This window comes from Atractosteus spatula, chromosome 3 (assembly GCF_055471065.1).
Source record: "Atractosteus spatula isolate fAtrSpa1 chromosome 3, fAtrSpa1.hap1, whole genome shotgun sequence".
NCBI classification, from domain to species: domain Eukaryota; kingdom Metazoa; phylum Chordata; class Actinopteri; order Semionotiformes; family Lepisosteidae; genus Atractosteus; species Atractosteus spatula.
In genome coordinates this window covers 72,430,196-72,447,918 of record NC_142708.1, presented here as the reverse complement: position 1 = coordinate 72,447,918, position 17,723 = coordinate 72,430,196, and the positions used below count along the sequence as shown (strand labels likewise).

At 47.0% G+C, this 17,723-nt stretch overlaps 1 protein-coding gene and 1 non-coding gene across 2 annotated transcripts; both read right to left on the bottom strand.

Annotated features, from left to right (window-relative positions):
* Positions 1-2,348: 2,348 nt before the first annotated feature.
* Positions 2,349-14,011, bottom strand: fbxo46 (F-box protein 46). The gene is made up of 2 exons (XM_088912221.1): positions 13,492-14,011; positions 2,349-5,054 (listed from the first exon to the last, which is right to left on the bottom strand). Exon 2 carries the CDS (start codon positions 4,913-4,915, stop codon positions 2,849-2,851), a length of 2,067 nt encoding a protein of 688 aa, XP_088768347.1. The 5' UTR covers positions 4,916-5,054; positions 13,492-14,011; the 3' UTR covers positions 2,349-2,848.
* Positions 14,012-14,780: 769 nt separating this feature from the next.
* trnaa-cgc (transfer RNA alanine (anticodon CGC)) lies at positions 14,781-14,858 on the bottom strand. Its single transcript is given in 2 exon segments — positions 14,781-14,817; positions 14,823-14,858. It is a non-coding gene; the product is annotated as a tRNA-Ala (tRNA).
* Positions 14,859-17,723: the final 2,865 nt, after the last annotated feature.

Sequence of the window (17,723 nt, the reverse complement as noted above, 5' to 3'; positions counted from 1 at the left end):
GCATTGCAGGGGACACATGCATATTTAGAGACTTCCGACAGAAGGCCTATGAGAAATGGAAGGAAAACCCGCTTGTAGGTACTGAGAACGGGTCAGTTCGCTGACCACAAGGTCACAGGACCAGTAAACCACAGTATGGAGCTGCCCAGTCGTCCCCATTTTGTACCCGTTTAATATTTGATCCCAGGATCTTATCCAGCCATTCCTTGGCCCTCCTTTGTCCTTTACAGTGAGGCCCCCTGCCATTACCGTGTTCTTAAAGGCCATACTAAACATCTTAACGTTAGTTCTCCAGTTTGTACAATACAATGTTGGCATTTTATTGTAAAAATTTTACAATACATTTTCAATGTTTCAATTTTCAATTACAAAATAATTTTCAATGCGAGAGGCTTTTTCCACAATGAAATATTGGTAATTGGTATTGGAGAGTGAATCGGAGTTTGCGTTATTCTTCAAGAACTGCGCAACTAGCTCGAATCCTCGCTAACAAAGCAAACAAAGCGAAAGGAATGTTTTGTTAATTTGCCTTGGTTTTTATCTTTTAATTCTCCTCTGTGGCCGATTTTGTGAAAGCCCCCTCTCGGGCAACGATGGAAGTCCAAGTCAGTGACTATGACTTGAGCTGAACGACATACTGCAGTACAGGACAGTGGTGAGCCATGTGAAATTAGGAGAAAAGCAGCTCAGTATGCATCACAATTTCAATGCACTGTCTCCTTTCGTTTTCCTATTTTTTCACTACATAGGACATTCCGAAAGGTTGTTAATTTCAAACACAACAAAACAGAGAGACGTCAGCCTTTTATTATCAGATTTGTGGTTAGCTTTATAAAAAACTGCGTCAAACCTCTTACTGCCAAGTGCTCCTGTCAATCTCCAAATCAGACCCAATCTCTTCATAATGCATAGGCTAATCTGAGCAAGTGATGGGTTAAACAGAGCCGGCCTATATGACGATATGCTTTGGTGCTCTCGGCAATCACCCAACACACATAATCGTATTCTCTGGCTGAAAGTCTCAACCCTATAGAAAACCATTGCAGCTCTTGGAACAGGTTCACACCAATGCTCCTCATCATCATCAACGAACAATAGTGGTTGATTTTCATAGCTAAAAAAAATCCATTTGGAATGGGCTACAATTATTTCAGAACTAATGCGACATCATATCCAAGCTGTTCCCACCGCTTACAGAGAATCAATAACTTAGAACTTAAGAGTTCTCTAGTATTTTATAACCAGCTTTGGAAGTTCATAAAAATACGAAATACGAAATACCTTTTCCTTGAGATACCCATATGACTTAATGATTTGATCTTCTCCGAAACGTTGTAAACTGGAGGGCACTTTTAAATGATTTATAAATGCACACCTGACAATTCAGACAAGCTTCCTGAAAGCACCAAATCATATTTAAAAAGCTAACATCATGAGTCCTGTCAAATCATTTAGGGCTTCTAACAAGTGACGGTACGTCTGATTATACTGATGGGTGTATAAGGCCTTTTTCTTACAAAAACATCTAGTAAAAGACATTTCAACCCCATCAGCTCATTTAATCATTTATAAGTTATTTGATCATGGAATTAGGGAAGCCAATGTATTAGTTATAATGATGTGGCTGGGTAATTTGTTCTAGACACCTGCTATCCATTGAGTTAAAACTTCCTAACATTTTACATCAAGCTCATAAGCAGTAAAATGTTAAAACAAGATCTTTCCAAAAGCCTGTGACCCAAGAACCTGAGTTTTCAATTTCATGCCAAAAAATGGAGAATGTTGTACCCAGTATCTGGCAAGCAGCATCAATTTAAAAAATACTTTCTGCAAACTGGAGTGTGCCTTCTCTCACCACAGACATTTGTATTGTGCTTACCATTGGAAACAGGATAAACAGCGCAGGATCTTAATGCTGAAAGGCTGTGGGTTAGCGTTATACTTACGGTTTTAGGGTATAGTGGTCGGGAGTCCTTTAAGAAAGTCCACAGGACTTGTTTGATTGCAGATCTCCCACCTCAATGCTGTTGATCCTTGACCTGCAGCAAGTTTTCCACCAGGTTCACTGCAATGCTCACATTGAGTACACATTAACACTGCAACGCCGGCTTTATCAAAACACAGTGGGGAAGAGTTCCTGTGAGACAGGGAGGGGACATGATGGCCGGGTCTCAAAATATTTTTCCCCAGAGTCAAGTCTCTTTCCCCCACGCCATCACTTCACAGGAACAAGCACTATACAGTACAGTATATATATATAAAGTATATTACCCCTTAACTCTTAAATTAAAACTCCCATAAAATTGTACACTTTTCACAGCTAACAAAGAACCAAATGGCACCAGAAACCAGTTTAATCACTTTAGTTTATTGGAGAAATGCCCCTTAGCACTGTACAGCTTGAAACCTACATATATTTCCCACACCACATTATTGACACTGGGGTTTTGAATTTGCACAATCGGGGGCGTTCAACGTAAAGGAAATGGGATTTCACTCTACACAGGGGGGGTTAAGGCTTGAAGCTGGTGTTCCTGTCTTTTGTGGTCTAAGGTTTCTTTGTCGCACGGCACGTCACAGCTTTGGCAGTAGTCTATGACGTTTAGCCGGCCAGCACGGAGAAAGAAGGACCAAAATAAAGTTAGAAAAATTCCAAAACGGGGGGTGGAGGTGAGATTGTGCACTGGAAAATGTTCCAACAGCTTAAAAAAAAACAAAAAGACATGCACACACGCAGCACACAAACCAACTTGCACAGCTCCGCAAAGCGGCACGGAATCGCTCCTTTTCAACAGCAAGCGTCCACACCGCAGCCCCCGTCTCTCCGTCCCCGGGTCGGGAGCGCGTTTCACCTCCCGTCCTCCCGCCTGGAGCGGGCGTGCACCAGCTCGCAGGGCTGCACCCAGTTGTTGTCGTGCAGCCCCACCCGGCAGCCCGGCGTGTCCTTGTCGGTGCGCCGGCAGCACATCCAGTACGAGCGTCCGTAAGGCAGGTCGTGGTGGTAAGGTTTGGGGTGCCAGCGGCAGAGCGAGACGTCCCCCCTCTCGTAGTGCCTCTTGCACTGCTTGCAGGGGTCGTCGCGGTACAGCGGGTCCTGGTTCCAGCGCGAGTCGGTGGCGTGGATGCCGTAGGTTTCGATCAGCGCCTTGAAGTCGTGGCAGGTGCACTTGAGGGCGGCCAGGGAGCGGGTGGGCAGGTAGCTGAAAATGTTGACCATGATGTGGTCGGGCAGGAGCAGCATGTACTGCCGGGGCTCCAGCAAGCGCTGGATCTTGAAGCGGATCTCCAGGAAGTCGTGGGAGACGTGGCGGTACAGGCGGCACAGGGAGGTGTCCGCGGAGTCCGGCTCGGACGCCGCCGTGGGGGAGTCTGGCCTGTCCAGGCTCCCAGCAGGGCCGTTGTTGTTGGCGCAGTCCAGGGAGCCATGGGCTACCCCTTCTTCCTCGGGCCTGGGGGGCTGCAGGAAGAAGAGCTGGCCGGGAGGAGGGTCTTCGCCAGGGTCTGGCGCCTGGGAACCGACTGTGAAGCAGACCGTCTCCTCCTGCACGTTTTCAGTGCTGTCCTTGCCGTAGAAGACACACTGGTCTACCGCGCCCGTCACCACCACCTCCACATGGAACCCCGTCACGCACTCCCTCGCCTTCTTGTCCGCGTTCCCGCCGTCCGGGGCCGAGTCCGAGCCGGAGGGCGGGACGGGGCGCTCCGCTTGGCCTTCCCCCCGGGAGTCCGCCTTGGGGGAGGCGGCCAGGAGAAGCCCCATGTTGCTCGTGGGCAGGGGGTCGCGGGACGAGGGGCTGACCAGCTGGTAGAGGTCACAGGTGATCTTCTCCTTGGCGCGCGCCCCCGCCTGGCTGCCGCCACCCCCCCCACCCCCGCAGCTCAGGAACATGCAGTTAGGCCGGCCAGCCGGTTCGGACTGGGAACGCGGGTCCATGCTGGAGACCCGGAAGGCAATTCTCACCTCCCCTCCTCCTCCTCCTCCTCCTCCTCTGCCCCTGTTCCCACTGCTCCCCCCGGCCTCTCCCTGCTGCTCCTCCTCCCTGCTCTCCCGCTCTGCCCCAGCACGCCTCAGGAGGGCGCTCTCCAGCTGCTGCTGCTGCGACTCGAAGTGGGCGATGGCCCGGGCCACCCGCCGCGAGTCCGGGGTGGGCTGCTGCCTCTCGGGGGCAGGGGAGGAGCCGGAGGTCGAGGGTGGGGGGCGGGCCTCGGGGGATTCGGACAGGAACACGACGGAGCCGGAGCTCGAGGGGGAGCCCCTCATGGGGCTCGGGGAGGTGGGCATGGGATGGGACTGGAGAGGTCCTTGCGTCACCATGCCCTGCAGAGCCATAGCTGTCCTCTGCTCTACCAGAGCCACCATCTCCGCCACTGACAGGAGATCCATCTCGTTCAGCTCGGGGGCCTCCTGCTCCGACGAGGGCTCCCTCGCCGTCAGCTCCGAGGACCCGCCCCTCCCTTTGCCCGGGGGGTCGTAGGAGGAGCAGCGCCGCCGCCTCTTTGCCTTGGAGCAGTCTGTGCCCCAGTTCCCTTTCACCTTCATGGCACTGGGCCGCGCCAGGCCCACGCCGCTGCACTGGTGGGCGACGAAGAAGGCGATCTTCTCCTTGGTGTTCCCCGGCTTGATGACGTACCAGGTGTCCAGCAGCACCCGGCCATCCTCCACCTGGGCCCCGCTGGGGGGCGGCAGGGGAGGGGCCTTGGGGGCCGGCGGCGGCGGGGGGGTGTTCTCGGAAGCCGACTCCCCCTCATCGACCTCCGTCGGCGTCCGGCCGACCAGCTCTCCGGCCGCCTTCCGCAGGGCCCCCCCGCCGGCGCCCCCTCCCCCCGCCCCGCCGCATGGCTTGTTCTGGGAGTAGGTGCCGAACGGTCGGGGGCACCAGAGGCGGATGTGGGAGAAGGTATCGGGGTCCATCATGGGCTACTGGGGAGCATGTCGTCACGCAGCTGCTCAGGGAGCCACGGAGCTGCCATGCCGATCCTCGGAGCTCATCGTCGCTGCAGCCTGGGCTAGGGCGTCGGAGATCGATCCCGGCGGAGCTGACATTCAGTGCGACCTACGGAGACAGCAAAGCCAAAGGATTAGACAAACACGGCAGTCCCCCTTTGGGAAGGCCCCGATGTCTTCCATAGCCATTACTGCTACATCAAGGAAACTAAAGCATGAAAATTAGCATTAGTCACAGATCTGTGAAAGAACAAGGGACTCCTTTCATAATACCCATAACTCTAAAAGACCCAACTACATGGCAGCATTCTTTCGTTTGTCTGTGTTACAGGAAAACTAAAGTCAAGAAGCCAGTACCATCCACAGATTTAAGTAACGTGATCCACACGCTTTCAGGTGGTACGGGTTGGTATCATGGTGATACATTATCTATATTTCTTTGGGATGTTTGGAAAAACTGGCCTGATGAGGATCTTGGCTAAGTGTGTGACTGAAAACCATAAAAACAAGAACAAGGTTACAAACAATGGGAAGTCAACTGATTCATCTACCTCATTTGGGTGCTACAAAACAACGCCGACTTAAGTTACATAGTGCTAAGAATCCGCAGCTGGTATTGTTACTGTGATTTCCGATCTGCACTCGGTGAGGACCACTTGAAGACTAAGGACCTGGAATGTTACAGCTTTAGCACAGTTCTAGTTGTGTACACATATTGCTTTATACGAAATGTGTTCTTTTTTCCAGTCTGTGAAAATTATGACCACCATCTTTAATCATTTAGCAAAGGAACAAAAGGGTTTTGAATGAATCCTGGATTTTATCACCTCTTTGTACATGAAACAGGTTTTGATTCTTTCTGTAAAGGTCTGTACTTGAGAACGGTGTATTAAGTGATTTATGGGTTCTATTTTTGATGACAAAACATTCATTAATAGCTTAGAGGCAGTGAGACTGAGTGCACGGGCAGGTCTACAGTTTACAACTGTTGAATACTCGAGTCAAAGAAAGTCTCATCTACTTCCTTTTGATATTCCCAAAACAAAAACAACCCACCGAAAGAACATCTGAAACCTCTCTGTACACCCCCATGGTAAGTTACAACCAAACGGCTAAAGCTGGAGAAAGACAGTGCTCTGTGGAGGGTTGTGAAACCTTATCAAGATAATGAGAAAATCACTTCTCACTGAAATAAGAGCAAAGTGATATAAAAAGCACTCCTGAAACATGAAGCACCAAGAATTTTACATTCTCGGCTCGCCTCCGTTATGCCTAGTGTTCCACCAATTCATGCCCCTATCTTTAATGGTGCCTAAATTAGTCTGATAATTACAAATATCTGTGAGCTATTTCAATGTTCTGTTTTCATCTACAGTAAGTGCCAAAATTTTGCATTAGCATACATTACTGAAGGGGCATTGTAGACAGAAAGCAGTTCATCATTAAGGACAATGGGGAAACGGAGAACTCAAATATCTCAATTCTGTGCAGGGAAAAAAAAAGATCAGAAGCACGCTGTGTACACTATGGAGAACTTGACAGAAAAAATCTTAGAAATGAGGATGTCAAATCCTCGGACAGATTTGGGGAATACACACATCTGGGAAATGTTTAACTGAACAGATCCATTGTGTTTATTTGTCTTTCTCTCTTATGAGATCTGCAGCCTCCAGGAAGCTGCATGTTTCAATCAGATGTAGCCATTCATGGCAAGAGCAACTTAAAATATACAGGTGACTCAGAGAGCCCCACGCGCTCCGATCCCTTCTTGTTTAATAATGCATGGCAAGAAACAAGAATTAAAAAAGCACCACATGGCAGGAATCCCTCAGATCTACACAGATGGTACAGATACAAATAACCATGTAGTGTCAATAAAAAACCAAACTCTGAGAGGCTAGGGGCTAGGCGTTATTCCTGACCGCTCAGTAAATCTGGGCGATGAGGCGGTTTTTGTGTTTGAAAGCATTCCTGCAGATTCAGGCCAGCACTAAGCTTTTTGCAATATCCTGTAAATCCAGCTCCAGCGCATTCGGGAAGGAGAGACGAAACACAGCCTTCTCTCCCTCAGGATTACGCCACAGCCACGTTCTTATTCGATTCATGATCATTAACAGTAATTGGTTGCTGCCGTTTTCTGCATCGGAATGTTTAATAATGCCCTGAAAGGGACAGAATTAGACTCATTTATTCATCAATGTCCCTGAATCCATTTCACTGTCACATCAGAACACAGGTCTTCGCCCATGGCATGTCTGTCGCTCCTTAAAACTCATCTACAAGTGGCGCAAACTCCAGTCTTGGGTGTTCATTCCTTATTTACTCTTAATCACCTTAAAGATCACCTTAAAGAGCTGATCGTTAAATAACAGGACCGATTTAACACAGATTAACTACACTTCCAACGGCTGCTGCTGCTGCTGCTGCTGCTGCTGATGACTCAATGCAATGCAATCTAGAAAACCTGCTGAATTCTGACCTTTAGAGACTGGAGGTTTGTGCTTATAGTGCCTTGCACTAGTACTCAGGCCCTTGCACAATTCTCACATTTTGTTGCTTTATAGTAGCCAGCCATGACACTGTGAAGTAGCAATTAATATGTGTTACGTACACAGCCTACTGCACACATTCAAAGCAAAAAGCAAAAAAATAAATATAGCATTTAAGGGGCGGAGTGGTGGCACAGTGGCTAAGGATCTGCGCCTGTGGCTGGAAGGCTGCCGGTTCAAATCTGCGGCCGGCAGAGGAATCCTACTCTGTTGGGCCCCTGAGCGAGGCCCTTAACCCCAGCTGCTCCAGGGGGCGCTGTACAATGGCTGACCCTGCGCTCTGCCCCCAGCTTCTCTCCCTGTCTGTGTGTCTCATGGAGAGCAAGCTGGGGTCTGCGAAAAGACACATTCCTAATGCAAGAAATTGTATGTGGCCAATAAAGTGATCTGATCTTATCTTATCTAATATTAAAGATAAACATAAAAAAAGTCATAAATATTCAGACCTTTTGCTGTAGCAAACCTTACTTAATGTAGATACACAAAACTACCTTAACAAGCCACTCAATTAGTTAAGTGGCCTCTTATCGGTGTGCAATAGCAGTGGTTCACATGAATGCTGAGTACCTGGATACCAGCTCACAAACTCAATTACATTTTGTTAAAAAAATCAATAATGGTCTCTTACCTAAGAGAATGCTTACTAATGAGATTTTCTGCACCATAAAGTTATCCAGACAGAGAGATGCTGCACCCTGAAGCGAGAGTATTCCCAGTCCAGGGAATCTCGGCATTTGCCGAGATTTCTTCTAGTCGAGCTTGATCACTAAAATGGACCGCATATTTTAACTAAGATTTTTTAAACCCCCTTGACTCTATATTTTCAGTTTTTATAAGCTGAAATTGAAGTTGAAAATGCAAGATTTTCAGGAGCGCTGAATTTTTTTTTAAAGAAAATGTCTCCCCAATCAGATATTTATAAGCCTTTATTTCACCTGGTAAGTCCAATTCTTATGTAATAATGACAACCTGGAGAATACCCCCTTCTTCACTGGAGTGCCCCGAGAGATGTACCTTGCTCAATGGTACAACAGCAGTGCCTCACTTGAGATTTGAACCCATGACCTTCCTCTGGGAGACCAGAGCCCTAGGCACTACTCTAAAGTACAATTTAATTCAATTTAGGGACCAGGACTATGGAGGGAAGCCCCAGAGTTATGGATCACGCACCACTGCCAAAGCAGCATGCCTTTAAGAAACAGCACATATGTCACAAGGGCTACTCATTACAACAGCCTCCTCATTCATCACACAGCTCTTTCAGGAACAAGCACCTGAATAATTTACTCCCACAACAGGACAGTCAATTAAATAATTAAGATGTTCCAGCCTTGTAACGGAGGACTGCATAGACTTCGTCCCAGCCCTCAGAAAACCTGTGCCGCCCAAAAGGGATCCGAGCACAATAAGGCACCAGACAGAAGTGGTATTTCCCTGACTCTCAGTCCCAAACCCACTCTCACTACCTGTTCCTGTTAGTCAAATGCTACAGCCAAAACAATTCCAAAATAGAAAAGGCCATTTTCACAACTCCACCATGCTTCACAGCTAAATATACAGTATCTGGAAAATCTGAGCTGCACACCACAAGACCAGAGTCCCCCAAAGAGACACCAGTGATGGGAAAGCTCACAATTCCCTATTCCAGTTCTCCCAGCTTTAGCTTTTTATGTTCAATCTCCTCCTAACTGGCATTAGAAAGACAGACTGTAGTGTAAAATTGAGCACGTTCAGAGGAACGCCATAGCTTACATGCTTTCACTTTTTTGTGACCGTGAAATGAAACCACTCCGCCCACATCGTGCACAATTCCCACACGCAGTTTCATTTTATGAATGAGTCCGACAGGTCAATGCAAGTAGGCAAAGCACGAGGGGCATGCAGATCCAGTCCTGCAGGGTCACAGTGTCTGTGGGCTTTTGTTCCACCTCAGACTGAAGATTTCAAAAATCTTCAAGCGCTGACTTAGAGACGCAGAAGAAAGGACAATTCTGACAGGCAAGGACTGGACCTCTGCACCTACGGTCTCATGTTTAATGGAGTGCTTACTCTTCAGCTATTCTCTACTACTAATTAAAGACTCCCACACCCTCCGAATTTCATACAGGAAGGAATATATACAGGCTGACTTCATCAGCACAGCTGATGTCATTCTGCAATTCCTGCTTAGTAATACTATCAAAGTGCAGGCTCTCCTGTGTAATCTCTCTGCCAAATGGTGGAGTCTCCAAAGACATCTGTGTACTGTGGTGTTCTATATGCAGCACTGCCTGGCTTTTTTGAGAGCTGGTGTGTTGGAATTGACATGCAAAAGTAATACAACCTATCATGCCATCATTCACAATATTACTGTAGAAGGACATAACCCAAAGTAATGTGTTGCAAATCTTCTAAAAATTAACGCTTTAGATTTCAGGCTGACAGACGGTATATAGGGAGTGATTTATTCTGAAGCAGATGGTGTGAGGAAACTCCACAGTTCAGGTGGTGGGAAACCAATGTACAGATGGAATACAAAAACTGCATTGCATCCATGCGGCACATCCACTGCAATAACTATGATTATCCCAATAGAACTATCAAGCGGAAATTGCATCAAAAATAAAAAAATTTGTGTCTCTTTTCTTGTCAGCCTGGAATAAACCTTTTCCTGTTCCTTCAGAGTTATTGAAGCTGCTCAATTTTAAGCCTTCTCCGTCAGTGAAAATCCTTATCTCTTGAAAATAAAAAAAAATGCAAATTCCCAATTGAAAATAACCATTTCACTGGAAACAGGTGAGTCAAGAAATGTATAGATCATCCATCCTTTATTCGAAACCAGTTATTCTGACAGCCCAGTCCTAGCCAGAAAGCCTCTGGCACAAGACGGGATGCCAGTCCCTGGGAGGGCGCGCACACACAATTTTGAGAAACCAATTAACCTCATCAACTGGGGCTCTCGAGGACTGGAGACCCCTAACATCAAACTACCCCCCTCAGCAGTTCCACCCCAGCCTTCTTTTTTTTTTTTTACCTTGTAGCCTACAATTCATAACAAGGGGGAGTGAGAAGTACACCAAAATGTTTTACAAATCTGATCATAGACCCTGGTCAAACTGAGACAATACGCGCCGCACAAGTCCCTGAGTAATTCTCCCTCTCGTACAGAGCTGAGAGCCGTCAGGCCGGACCTGGGACCAGTTCCACTTTTCAGATATTCTTACAGCACTGACCACAGCCCGCCAGCTTTTCACTTTTTACCCACGGTCCTCTGTGCTTAGATAAGGGCAGTGGGTCCTGGAGGGCCTAACCCCTGCGGGTTTTTGTTCCAGCCCGAGTTGTCAAATCCAAACATTTTCTAAGCACTTCACCCACTTCAGTGTGGCGGAGAAGCTGGATTCTATCCCCAAAACCTTCGGACGCAAGGCGGGATACACTTTGGATGGGACGCCAGTCCATCACAGGGCAGACAGACACAAACACAAACACACACACAAACACACACACTCATACCAAGCCCGGTTTTCCCAGAAGCCAATTAGCCCAGCAGCACTGTACAGTATGTCTCTGGGCTCTGGGAGGAAACCAGAGCACCCAGCGGGTAAACCCAAGCAAACACAGGGAGAACCTACAGACTCCACACGGATAACATCCCAGGTCCAGAATTAAACCCAGGCCCAGCACTGCGAGGCAGAAATGCTAACCACTGCGCCACCATGCCGCTGAGTCATCAAATAATGAACCTAATTATTTTCATTAAATACTGCGTAACAAAATAAATGTATCACTTTAAACTAACAAAATTCACAAAGTTACCAAGAAAATGAAGCCTCTTTTAGTAACAGGTGCACTGACATTTTGTGGAACAGACAGGACATTGGTAAAGTCACTATGCTGATTATTAGTTGTTATAAAGAGAATGCCAAGTGTCTACAGCAAACGTCTCAGACTACTAGTAAAGTATGTGGCCACCTTGGAAAACAATACAAGTTTTCCAGCTATGAGATACTTTACACCAGGGTACAGATGCAGCTTGGGGGGCATTTTGTCCATTTTCTCTAGTAGAGCATGTGCTAATTCACTGCTTGTGCCAGAAAATGTTATACATCATCCCACTGCGACCCCCAAGACTTAAAAGGGCACCAGGCTTGAAATTCAACAGGTCAAATCTTGTCATCGCCTGTAACCAATGCTCTCTCTACTGCAGAGGTTTAGTGCTTACACGGCAGTCAAAATCCCTCATGTAGATCACAGTCGGTCGGGATTGATCAATTAATCAAAATGCTGCCAAAAAACATTTCATATCCAAAATCTGTACAACTTCCCTACAAAAACACAGAGTGACAGGTTTCTTTTCATGCTCAGTATACAAGGAGGAATTTACTTAAGGTCTTTTACAGTGGATTGCTCCAAATATTCTGGATATTAAAGGAACTGTACAGTTACCTATACACCACCTCAGTGCCTCGTTAGAGGTTTGACAATCAGGCACTTGAGAAATGATTAGATCAACAATGCAACAGTGCTCAGGTGATCCCAGAGGCCCTTCAGACACAAAGTCCCCCAGGAAGAGAGTCTGAGACCCCTGGATTAGTCCTCTTTGATTCTGACTCTACTAAAGCTACTGTGTAAAACCCTTCTTCTCGTTCCTAACAAGCTCAGTGCTACTTCAGTGAACCAATTACTGGTTATTACCTAGACAAGATAACCATGATCTCTATTCCCTGACTGAAACCCCACGACAAACTCAATTGCTAGGTGCTCACTAGGACTTCAGTGGGAAATCACCTTGTCCCAAGTCATCGAACAGACCTCTGAGCAAAGAAGTAACCGCGTTTGGAAAGTGCGCATTATCGGAACTTCTCATTCAAAATGTCTCTGAGCAGCATTTCAGTCTCCAGTGCCAGAGTTATGTCACATGTTAACAGAAAGCAATGTCTCTTATAACTTGGCCAAAGTCCATGCTGTACACCGCTGACAACAATATGGGCCACAAATAACACTGTTGCCAATACAAGCCCAAACGAGTACAGCACTGAGACCGACAAACACCCTGCTTCAGCGTGGTCACCAAATAATAGTATTTTTCTAAAGGTACAGAGTCATCAACACTTCATCTGAAGTTATGGCTAAAAAATAAGATTCATTTTCAGGCCAGAGTTCCCTTCCACAAGAGAATTAGATGCGTGTGTAACCGAAGTTAAAGAGAAACCCCACACACATGCAGCTCACATCATTTTTGGGAACAAGGACAAACGACACTGTTGGGAGTACTTCCTCAAACCTGAGCCACCAACTTCTCCGATAAGGGGAACAGCCTTGCAGTAAACAAAATATAGTTTACCATGTATAACGCAAAGGCATGTATTTAATCTTAAATCACCGGTAATCAGCAACCCAAGAGGGTCTCAATACTCTCATTGTGGGTACAGTCAGATACAGAGTGCCTTGTTGTATCAGTCGTGCACTACGGGACTACAAAACTCGACTAAAATAGCTTTCCCTTAGATACAAGTCCCCATCTGACGGTATCGATCCGTGACACATACGTTGATTTAATGACAGGATATTCTCGTTGTCAGCTAATGTATTTTTAACTCGCAAAAAACGTCAAAATGCCTTCCGTTTTCCTCCCTGTTATGATCCATTTCTATCGATCTCATGACGGCTATGTGGACACAGTACTTTCGATTTTGCAAAAGGTATCGGATATTTTTGTTAAGTTTTTTCACCATATTGTATCAACTCGTCACACAGCAACCCGGAACATGACAAGCAATATCGGCCATAGCAATTGCACCTCGGGGCTATAATACATTAAAAAAGCTGTGTATTCAACTGTTGTTTTATTTGATTAAAAAAGACAAAAGTCACGCTCGAGGGGGGCTTATTTTTAAAAGAGAGCTAACAAATTTGAGAACAGATCATCCGTGGCTACACCAATGAATCTTACTGTTTCAAAATACGACAAAACACAAATGATCGCCTTAAAAAAAAAATCTCTCTCCCCAGTCTTACCTCGGCAATATGTATTCCCGGATTAGCCCGCTGCCCCGGCAGATCTTCCAACCGCGACGGAGAGTCTTTCTCCCGGTGAAGCGATAAATCCAACCCCCTGCTTCGGCCTGCTCTCTCTCACCAACCACAACAAACTGCAAGGCAAATAAGATCGAGGTGAGGTAGGTTTGTGTGCGTGTGTATCGGAACGGGGGGGGGGGGGGTCCTTCACAAGGCAGAAGTAAGATGTGTAAATATGGACTTATTTGATGTCCCCCCCCCACTTGTATCTTCGTTAATTCAATTCAAAGGAGCCCGCTGCCATCCCCGGTACCGTAGGTCTTCGTCCGCGTTTTTGGAACCGCACGTATGAAACGGCAGCAGGACCGTTCCCCTACTCTTGTACAGTAACGCACAGGGCCGCTACTATGGAGGGTTGCGATAATCAAAATAATCGAGCAGCCACAGCGTAGAGGAAGGCCATGTTGTTGACAGGCAGCGCCACAGGGCCAGCAGCCAATAGCAGAGCAGAGTCGACGGCGTGCCCATATATGGCAGCAGCCGAGACCACCCCTCCCCTCCCCCGTGCAACCTAGGGTGTCTTGCAGACCGTCAGCTGAACGTGCTGTTGTGCAAATCGTTCCAAAAATATATGCACTAGCATAACCTTTAAACATTTCTAATAAGTGAAAGGCGCACCCCACACCACATTAAGTGGCGCACAGCAGCTCACTGGCGGTGCCGCACAACGACCCACCGTTACCGACACGGAAGAAAATTGTGTGCCTTTGTGAGATGCGCCCGTTTCCATTTTGTGATATGGTTGTGCGGCTGGGAGGCAGGCTCTCTCTGGAGTCGTGCGTGTGGTTCTTGGGCACTTGGCAGGGTGCCACTGTCAGCCACGACCCCGGGGAAGGTGTTCCTCCAAAGTTACCTGGTTCCAAGGCGCGTTTGGGTGAAATATAATATAAGAGGCTGAGGTCCCACTGCCTGTGTCTTAGTGAGGCAACCCTAGATAAGATCAGATCACTTTATTGGCCCTATACAATTTCTTGTATTAGGAATTTGTCTTTTCGCAGACCCCAGCTTGCTCTCCATGAGACACACAGACAGGGAGAGAAGCTGGGGGTCAGAGCGCAGGGTCAGCCATTTATACAGCACCCCTGGAGCAGCTGGGGTTAAGGGCCTTGCTCAGGGGCCCAACAGAGTAGGGTTCCTCTGCCGGCCGCAGGATTTGAACCAGCAACCTTCCAGCCACAGGCACAGATCCTCAGCCACAGTGCGACCGCTCTGTCCCCCTATAAAGCGCTTGGGGATACTGGGGGATTGAACCCAGGACCACATACAGGACATGCGAAGCATGCACTCTACCACTGAGCTACATCCCCTATATAAGAGACCGCTTTGTTGGCCATGTGCAATTTCTTGTATTAGGAATTTGTCTTTTTTCGCATACCTCAACTTGCTCTCCCCGTGACTTGAAAGGAAACACTTAGAAGAGAAAGGGTGCGAGTTACCGTGCGTTCTGCTAACGTTTCACCCACCCCCTTGCAGTGCGCTTATCCCGGTGAGGGTCAAAGCGACCTTTGTACATTTGAAACGTACAAATAAACAAGCAACATCCGTTCATCCATCCAGTCACTTTCTAACCATTTCATCCAGTGCAGCATTACTGGGGTGCCGGATCCTAGCCCCACAAGCGATGGGCGCAAGGCCAGGTACACCCTGGGTGGGACGCCAGTCCATCACAGGGCACAAACACACACACACACACCAGGGCCAATTTCCCCAGATGCTAATGACCCAGCATGTCTTTGGACAGTGGGGGGAAACCAGAGTACGTGGAGGAAAAGCATGCAAACCCAGGGAGAACATGCAAACTCCACACAGATGGCACCCAGATGTGGAACAGAACCCAGAGTGCCAGCTTTGCAAGGCACCAGTGTGCAACAATACACAGCCATGCTGCTCTAATGAACAACCACACTGTGTAAAAAATCAAAATAATATACCTTTTATATAGGTATATATATGAAAGTTACATGTACAAAAAACAGAGATAGGAGAGCGGTAGCTATCTGCACTTCCAGACTTCTAGACAAGAGACTAATCTGTTCATTTTATAGTTTGCCTGCAGAACAGCTTCCTAATTCCCTGTGCAGGTTAGATTTCTGGTCGGTGTAATTACAACACTAATACCACACTGGCAATGTTGCCTTTATCTGATATGTGGATCTGCTCTAATAGAAAAGCATTCCTCAGATGAACAATTATATTATTTGTATGCAAATATTCTGCTGTTCCTTCCTAGAGTTCCAAGCAGGATAGCATATAGTCGAGCTGAAGCTCTGCTGTCTGTTTTGGCCATAGATGGAGGTACTGCAGATCTTAATTCCACGCTGACAAGCAGACAGGAGAAACAACATTTCGGCTGCGGGCCATCTTCAGAGCTCCGTGAAGTTGCCCCCCCTACAGACAGCACAAACGATGAAACCCACCTCATTCGTTAGTGCTACGTTTGTGCCGGTTTGTGCTGTTGAAAGTAACTTCCCAGCTTCTTTCTTTCCCGAGATATAGCACCTTCTTTTCTGGGGTGTGACGTCACTCAGCCCCTCTACAACTGATCAGAAGATCACAATTGAAAGATCTGGTGGTTGTGAACTTGCTGTTTTTGTATGGTGCCGATGGCACAGAGTGGCTTCATGGCCAGAAAAAAGAAGGCGCTATATTGAAATGTAAAACATCCACCCTCACCCAAACAGACAGACTCGGAAAACAAATTGCATCCATTGTTTTCATCACATCCAGTAATTTAAGTACCGATTTAGTTGGTACCTGTAAACGTCCTTGTGGATAGTCACGATAGTAGATTACCCGATAAAACAGGGCGCTATATCTCGGAAACAAAAGCAGCACAAACGCAGCACTAACAATTGCGGTGGGTTTCATCATTTGTGCTGTTTCTTGGGTGGGGGTGGACTTCATGGAGCTGGACAAGCAAACATGTCCTGGGCCATTACATTGCAGACTGCAGAAGACACGACTTCACCTGGGAGAAATCTGACGATCCAACAAAGGCAGTGTGGCTAAGGATCTGCGCCTGTGGCTGGAAGGTTGCTGGTTCAAATCCTGCAGCTAGCAGAGGAATCCTACTCCGTTGGGCCCCTGAGCAAGGCCCTTCACCCCAGCTGCTCCAGGGGCGCTGTACAATAGCTGACCCTGCACTCTGACCCCCAGCTTCTCTCCCTGTCTGTGTGTCTCATGGAGAGCAAGCTGGGGTCTGTGAAAATATAATTCCTAATGCAAGAAATTGTAAAGGGTTAATAAAGTGATGTTATTATTATTATTATTATTATTATTATTATATCTGTGTCTTCAGAGGGCAAGGTGTGCCCTCACGCTGTATTCTACACCAAGGACTGACCAGAAACACAAAGATAAAAGGACTGTGAGCTCATCGTTCCATGTTTGCGCATAAGACCCCTGTAAATACAAACACGTGGATAACGCCAGTTTTCGAAGAACCTAGATATATGTTCATTTCTGTTCTGTGAAAATAAGAATATTTTGCAGTATTGCCGCGGTCTGCATGTGTGAGACGGTAGACTCTTGTTTCTCGGATGTGTTATGAACTGTGTAAACTCTGTACATAGTGCCCCTTTAAAAAAACGTCCTGAAGTCCTGGTTCCCTTTCACTTTGGCGAATGTGCTTTGAATAAAAAAAAAGCAACAATGTTTCATAAAGTTACAAATTCAAGTCTTTTAAAACACGTGGCTCGACAGACAGGTCGAATCTTCACACGTCCCTTGATACCTATGTTTATGTAAAAAGGAGACAATGCGAAACCTTTTACTTCTTCAGATTTTTTAAAAAAGGACACGAGGTATTAATACGCTACGAGGTATTAAGACGTGTTCATTAAAGCCTCTTTGTAAGAACATACAATTATTCACTTTTTAAGGCTTCACCCGCAACTCTTCTGATTCGGGTATGATATTGGAGACAAATTTAATTTTCCTGTTCACACAAACACATAGGAGATAATGATATTAAATGCAAAATCCACCGCCGTACCTTCACCAGGGCAAACAGAGGAACAAACTTGCAGAACTGTTACTCTCACGCCGGTAACAGAGCGCTTGAACTCGGCAGACGGGGTCACTGGAGCTCAAAGGCATCGTGTATGGTCACGTGATCACCGGTAAACAAGGCGCTATATCTCGGGGCACAAACCGGCACAAACGCAGCGCTA